The 7,655-nt window shown below is 28.4% G+C and overlaps 1 protein-coding gene across 1 annotated transcript; it reads left to right on the top strand.

Moving 5' to 3' along the window:
* Positions 1-4,231: 4,231 nt before the first annotated feature.
* LOC134829175 (fatty acyl-CoA reductase wat-like) lies at positions 4,232-6,091 on the top strand. Its single transcript, XM_063842171.1, has 5 exons — positions 4,232-4,270; positions 4,331-4,480; positions 4,667-4,746; positions 4,803-5,757; positions 5,813-6,091. The coding sequence occupies exons 1-5, from the start codon at positions 4,232-4,234 to the stop codon at positions 6,089-6,091; spliced, it is 1,503 nt and encodes a 500-aa protein (XP_063698241.1).
* Positions 6,092-7,655: the final 1,564 nt, after the last annotated feature.

Genomic DNA, 7,655 nt, shown 5'->3' with positions numbered 1-7,655 from the left:
AAGTCACAAGAAAAAAAGACGAACGAGGCGCAGCAGAGGGTAACAATTTTTTTGTTCATCATCATCATCATCATTTTTTTATCTTAAACTTTTTTTTATTTTATTTTATTTTAAAGTCTTAACCAATTTGATGTTTGCCTATAAATACTGAAGATGAGGAAAAAATTGAAAAAAAAAATATTTAAAAAAAAAATATAAAAAAAAATATATTTAAAAAAAATTAAAAAAAAACATTTTTGGAGTTTTCAACTTCAAAAATAATTTTTATAATAAAAAAAAAATAAAAAAAAACAAATCCTATAAAGTATAAACGATGAAACAAGTCTGAGGAAAACTTCGAAAATGTTTTTTTTTTTATTTTTTTAAATATTTTTTTTAAATAATTTTTTTAATAATTTTTTTTTCGCCTATGACATCGGGCACGTCATAACTAACATTTTTCTCCATGAAACATATGCTCTGAAACGAATACTTTTCGAGATTACCTTTCAGCAACAAATTTTGTAGAGCAAAAGCAATATAAAAATTCTAAAAAAAAGCGAAGGAAAAATTCCGTCAAAAAACATGTTGTTATTTTTTTTCATGTTTATGTGTTGGTTAGTTGGTCAGCACCTCAAGATGTTTCAAAAAAAAGAAAAAAAATTCTACATTTATGGAATGGACAAGTAACACGAGGAGCTGTGAGAAAAGAAAATAAATGAGAAAAAAAGGACAGAAATTTTTTAGTTGACAACAAAAGAATTTCGATTTGATACAACTTAAATTTGTAAAGTTTTCACTTTGTAACACTTTTTTGTGTGTGTGTGAAACGTGCTTCATCCTACACACACGACAGACTGGAAGACATAAAAATGTAATATATTTAATGTCCCAAGAACTTTTTTTTTATTTCGGGGAGGTACATTAGTAGTCAACATGTGTGACTGAGAAAAGTCATCAAGGAAAGTATTTGTCACTATTTTCCATTTTTTTCTCTCTCTCTCGGTTGGATTTCTCGGAGGTGTATTAAAATAAATGAACATTAAGGAGACTTTTGTTTGTCAATCACACAGCAGAACACACACACACAAAAACCATATCAAATAATTTTTAATTAAAAATTGTTCTGAACGTAATATTAAAAAAGTTCTACTTCAAAGTGCTTCGTGTTTTTGTGTGAGTTTTTTTTTCCAAAGTCGACTTGAAACGACGAGGAGAACAAACAAAACACAGACGAACCTCAGAAATGAGTTTCATTAGAAAAAGTCGGGTGTTGTTTGTCAGTGGCTTGTGGGAGTTTAGAGAAATTACATCTCGTTTTATTAGCTTCTTTTATTATGTCTGGAAGGCTTTTCTGTCGTTTTTCGTGTAGACTTGTTTGAATTCAAAAAAAAAACTTATTAGCAAAATTTAATCCTTTAATCAAACAAATTGTATAAATATTTGTCGTGCGTCATTTGGCAGTCATTTGTGCTAATAGAACAGGAGAGATGATGATGATGAACGAGCAAAGTGACATTCGAATTCTCGTTAAATGGAGAAATAATTAATGCTTTAAAGAGCAATCTTATTTTTACTGTTTAAAATTTTTTAAAATAGTTAGAAATTTTTATATTTTTTTTCAATTTTTTATTTTAAATTAACTTGAATATACCTCAATTTCTTTACAAATTTTTATCAAAAAAAAAAATTTTTTTAAATTTATAGTTATTCATTATTAAAATTATTTATTTAAAATATCATAAATATAAAGGTAAAAAAAATTTAAAAAAAAATGGAAAGAAAAAAAATTAAAAAAAAAAAATTTTTTCAAAAAATAATTTTTTTTTTACTTTTTTGTAATAATAATTTTTTAATTTAATAATTAATAGTAATTTTTTTTAACTTATAAAAAATTTTAGAAAATTATCATTAATAAAAATTTTATTTATAAAATTGATATTTTCATGGATGCTCAATTTATGAGATTTTACTGTAGCTTTTTTTTAAAAAACTCTTTGATATACATTCACGTGCGCTTTGTTTTAAAATCTCGTTCTTTATCAGACTGAATTTAATCTTGTTTTGATAATTTGCATATTTATTATGTAAGTTTCGGAAATATTCATACAATAACCTTAGTTAACCTTGTCATCTTGCGAAATTTAATAAAATTTTTTTAATTATCTTAAAATTTTTAATAAATTTCGCTTAAATTTTAAAATTTTTGTTTTTTAGATAAAATATTTTTTGAGACTTTTTAAGATAAATTTACCTTTTTATACTTTCATAACTCGACTTTTTCTTACTTTTTAGGTTTCTTCTTCTCCAACTCCAAAATTTTCGCAGAACAAAAAGTCGCCTGTTGTTATTAATACAATAAAACCGACTTCAATAATGATAAAATAATGTACGAAACGTACGAGTTTTCACGTGCCTCCGTCTCGACACATGTAAAAAACCCCCAAACAATTTTGCTCGTGTTTTTGAGACATCACAGAGAGAAACAAAGGAAAGGAACGGATGTGACATTATACGATAATTGTTCCTCCTCTTCTGTTCCTTTTGAGGCGCACACATGGCGTGTTCTTGTGGTAAAAAAATGGAACAAAAAGGTAATGAATGAAAGATAATTCACTCCTTTTATTTTGCTCGACAACGTTTTGTGAAATGTTCCGTACGCCTTTGAACAAGTTCTGGAAAATTTTGTAAACAACTTAATAATCTTCATTATATCACATCATCGTCGTTATTTTTTACGGTAATTAAGTGAAAAGCAGGGATGTCGACTCCATACGACACGAGACACACCTGTCACGATGAAATTTTTATTGGATCGCAGTTTATTTAAAAGTTTGAATCTAGTTTAATTGGCCATCAAGTTTAACAACAAAACAACTGCTCTCTACGCCGAACAAACAGTGAACAACTCAAATTTTACAGCGACGTGTATGTGTGTATGACATGATCTAATAATAATGGTGAAACTTGTTAGGCGTGTGAAATGTTGCCTCTCGGAAACTTTTTGACGTGTTTCGCAGCGAAAGTGAGCATCTAACGTGCCCGAGAGGGAGTTTCTCGTTCGAAAAGCACTAAAATGTAACGATATCCGAGTGTTGTACGGGCAAAATCTAAACTATAACAAAACATACATTACTCAAGTTGTTCAGTTGTTATTGTTATGGAGAGTGATATGAGCTGATAATGATCATGTTGATATCGTTGCTGCTACCTGTGTGAGTGAGCCATTATTTGAGAGCCTTTGTGTACAGTTGACGTTATGAGTCAGGCAAAGTTATTGCACTAAAATTTTATATGCAGCCAAAGTAACACGTTTTGTATCGATTTTATGCGCTTTTTGTCCTTTCACGTGTAACTTGAGTTATACTTGTGGGTTGTAAATTACTTTTTACTGAAAGAAAATTAAAAAAAATATTTTAATAAAAATTTTAAAGAAATCAAAAAATATAATAAAAAATTTTTTCTCATATTTTTTTGTTTGAGTAAATGAATTAAAATGAGCGTAATTAAAAAAAATAAAAAATTAAATTAAATTAAAAAATTTTTTATCGAAATATTTGAGAAAGTAGTTGACTTAGAGCTTAAGTTAAAATAAAAATTTTAAGTCATTAAGTCAAAAAATTAATTAAAATTTTAAAACATGATTTTTTTTGGCTTAAAGCTTTAAAAAAACTTAAAAAAATTAAATTTCTTAAGTCAAGATTTAAAACTTAAATTTTAAAAAAAAATTTAATTTATTTTTCAATTTTTTTTTTTTGACCCACAATTGATTGAAAAGGCAAAAAACAATTTATTTCTGACTTAAACTTAAACTTAAGGAAATTTTTAAATGAACGAAACTAATAATTTTATTTAAGCTTAAGTCATTTAAAAAATTTAATTATGATTTTGATTAATCTTTAATATATAAGCATAAGTCACAAATAATTTCGATCAAAAAACTTTTTTTAAAATTTTAATTGCCTAATATTTAATTCATACTTCCGTAAACAATTTTTTAAACGCGCTTTAACTAATAATTTATGCAAAAAAAAAAAAACGAAATTATATAAAAAAATAGAACAAGAAACAACCCGATAACGTGCAAAAATTCGCAAAACAGGTCAAATTCGCAAAGATTACAAAAACAAGGTTTCGTGTATATGAATAATTTTTGAATTAGATAAAAATTCAAGGAGAAATGATGTCTAAAATTTTTTTCTAAATAGTATCGCGACGTCTCGGGCAAAGAACAGTTGACAAAAAAGGAGCAATGGAATCATCAGTTGTGGAATTTTACCAAAATAAATCGGTATGTAAAAAATTATTGGCTTTGATTTATTTTTAATTTTGCAAAATTTAATTTTTAAAGGTGTTTCTAACGGGATTCACAGGATTATTGGGACACATTATTACGGAAAAACTTTTAAGATGCTGCGATCTTAAAGCAATTTATGTCTTGGTTCGAGACAAAAAAGGAAAATCATGGCAAAATCGTCTCGATGAAGTGTTTGAGGATCCTGTAAGTTTAATTTTTATTTCTTTGTTTTAAAAAAAATTATTTAAATTAAATTTTAAATTTAAAAAAAATAATTTAATTAATTTAGTTAAAATTAATTATTTAAAATTAAATTAATTTATAAAAATTAATTAAATTTATCAAAATTAATTAAATTAATTAATTTTAAATTAAAAAATTTTTTTTCAGCTTTTTGAGCGACTTCACAAAGAAAAACCTGATTTCAAAAAGCGTGTTATTGGAATTGTTGGCGATTGTGGAGTTCTTGAGTGAGATTTTTATAATTTTTTTTAAACAAAAAATTGTTTTAATATTTTTCATGTAGTCTCGGCTTAAATTCGAATGATATAAACACAATTAAGGAAAAAGTTAATGTCATTATTCATGCTGCTGCTACTGTTCGATTTGACGAAACGCTCAAAAAAGCTCTTTTCATGAACGTCAAAGCTACAAAAACGCTCCTTGACATCGCCAAAGAAATGCGAAATCTCGATGCTTTTATCCATGTCTCAACCGCGTATGCGAATTGCAATCAAAGAGGAGACATTAACGAAGCATTTTACAAACCAAAATATTCGGCGACAAATATGCTGAAATTGCTCGAAATCTTGGATGAAAAAGCCTTCAATGATTTAACGGCAGACATGATAAAAGGTTTTCCCAATACTTACGCCTTTAGCAAACACATCGCTGAAGATTTGGTTCAAAGTTACAACGGGCAACTTCCGATTGTCGTTTTTCGTCCTACTTTTGTGATGCCAACGTTTCGAGAGCCTGTCAGTGGATGGACAAATAATTATTACGGACCCGTTGGATTGATGTACGGAATTTCGTTGGGCGTTGTTCACGTTTATCGCTTGAAGCCCGATAATTATGCGGAATTGGTGCCTGTTGACATGGTTGTCTCTTGTTTGTTATCAACTGCTTGGGATATCGCACGAAGCAATTATGGATCGATTCAAATATACAATTTTGCGCCTTCCAACAAGAATCCTCTGTTATGGCGACGATTTATTGACGAAACTCTCTCGAATGGGAAACTTATCCCCGCATCAAAGGCTTATTGGTATTACGCGTTTGAAACTGTCGAAAACAAACACTTGTTCGCTCTTTTGCATTTCCTGTATCACACACTTCCGGGACGCATCGTTGATCTTTTTTTGGGATTTAGTAACACGAAACTCAGATTGAGCAGAGTTTATGCCTCGGTTGAAAAGTTGGATTCATCAATGCAGTTTTTCTCGTTCAACAATTGGAATTTTGAAAATACAAACGTTATGGTAAGCTAAAAAAAATTTAAAAATCGAAAAAAAATAATTTTTGAATTTTTTGTAGAAATTATGGAAGAAATTGAGTCCCGTGGATAAGGAAATGTTCTTTTTCGACATGGAAAATTTCGATTGGTCAGCATTTTGTAAAGATTCTACTTACGGTTTTCGAAGATATATCGCAAAAGATGATCCATCAACGATTCCTTTCGCCTTGAAACGTCAAAAAGTGCTTAAAATTACGCATTATGTCGTCACCTATAGCATCAAAGGACTTGCTTTATATCTTCTTATTTTGCTTTTCTCATGGATTTTCAATGTTTTCAAATATTTCATGTTCAATTAATTGATTTTTAAGCAATTTTGGATCAGAAATCTACAAAAATTTAAAAAAGTAAGTTTTTTTAATTTAAAAAAAATTATGTCTAAAATTTTTTAATATTTCAGATTGAAGCTAATTATGCAAATAAAAAACCAAAAATAACCAAATTTTCAACTTTGAAATGCAAAAACTTACCTTTCATGAACTGACAAATCATCAAAAAGTTCCTGCTGAGTTCAAATCTCGTCTTTTCCATCAGCAAAAACAAATTCCCTCCTTTTCCGAAATATATTCCAACATCAAATATTAACACTAACCTCATCTTATCTTCCCTTATCGCATCTCATCTCATCTCACAAAAGCGAACAAAGAAAAACAAAACTTATAAAGTCATAAATAAATAAAATTTTGAAACAAAGCAACAAAGGAACGTCGTCCAGAACCTCATTCAAACACGCAAAAAAAACGAAGAAACGGAGAAAACAGAGACAAAATACTTTTGAAATTTAAATGTCCTCTTTCCTCATTCATAATTCATACGTGTTTCGTTTTTTTGCGTCTTCGCACTTTTTTTCTTTTTTTGAGGTCGATTCCCTTTCAACGTCAGACAGAAAAAATTGCCTTATCTACAACAATAAATTACTAAAAATTTCACATAACACGTAATTACAATTAATTCAGCAATTTCATAAACTTTCGAGTACCCTCCAAAAAAAAATTTGAAACGCGGCGGGCGACAACATGATGCGAACAATTTATGTACAATTTAAATAAAAACTCAATTTAATGCAACCTTTTACACCTTGTACTTTTTTTTTCGAGAGTGCTACATGCATTGTAAGTGCACGCCATTTACTGTAGAAAAGAAGGCCGAGCATAAAAGTACTCATTAAAAGTTTTGTCGTTATTCATTATATTTTTGTGAGTACCTGTAGACTTTTTTTTCCTCAAAAACGAATAAAATAGAAATTAATGTAAAACTTTTTTTTTATTCCGCGACATTTTATGAGTTTTCTACAACTTGCTTGATTAAGTCTTTCGAGCGAAAATGCGCTCGTTACTTCTCGAGTTATTTAGAAAGTCGCACAAAAAAAAAATTACTGTATAATTTTCATTTTTTTTTTATTTGAATTCATACATCAAACAGAGGAGGAGCATTTGAAAAGTTAAACAACGCGATTACAGATAAAGATTACAAAAAAAAAAAATAAATGAAAAATTGTTGTTATTATAAAAGCAAAACGGAAAAACGGAAGAAAAATTGGAATTAAACGTGATGTTGATACGATTTGTCGTCGTCTACAAGAAATTAAAATACTGTTTACTCATTTAGATATTTTTGTTTTTTTTCGTCGTATTCGTTTGGAAAAAAAAATCGGAATTACAATTATTGTTGATTTGTTGCTTGCGAAATATTTTTGAAAAAAATAAAAAATAAATCTAGCGAACGTAACGAGGAGAGTTATTTGTTGCAGATTATGTGCAAACTACTTACTTGCACGAGCATCTACAGACGGGAAATGGCGTTTTTGATAACAATGAAAGATAAGCAAGGAATGCACGTTTTGTGTGTTTTATGGGATGTGAA

Source organism: Culicoides brevitarsis, chromosome 2 (assembly GCF_036172545.1).
Source record: "Culicoides brevitarsis isolate CSIRO-B50_1 chromosome 2, AGI_CSIRO_Cbre_v1, whole genome shotgun sequence".
Classification (NCBI taxonomy): domain Eukaryota; kingdom Metazoa; phylum Arthropoda; class Insecta; order Diptera; family Ceratopogonidae; genus Culicoides; species Culicoides brevitarsis.
This window is presented reverse-complemented; position numbering and strand designations above follow the sequence as displayed.

Coding starts and splice junctions, on each gene's coding strand:
- LOC134829175 (XM_063842171.1), top strand. CDS start 4,232: ATGGAATCATCAGTTGTGGAATTTTACCAAAATAAATCG. Junction 4,481..4,666: donor ATGAAGTGTTTGAGGATCCT/GTAAGTTTAATT, acceptor ATTTTTTTTCAG/CTTTTTGAGCGACTTCACAA. Junction 4,747..4,802: donor GGCGATTGTGGAGTTCTTGA/GTGAGATTTTTA, acceptor TTTTTCATGTAG/TCTCGGCTTAAATTCGAATG.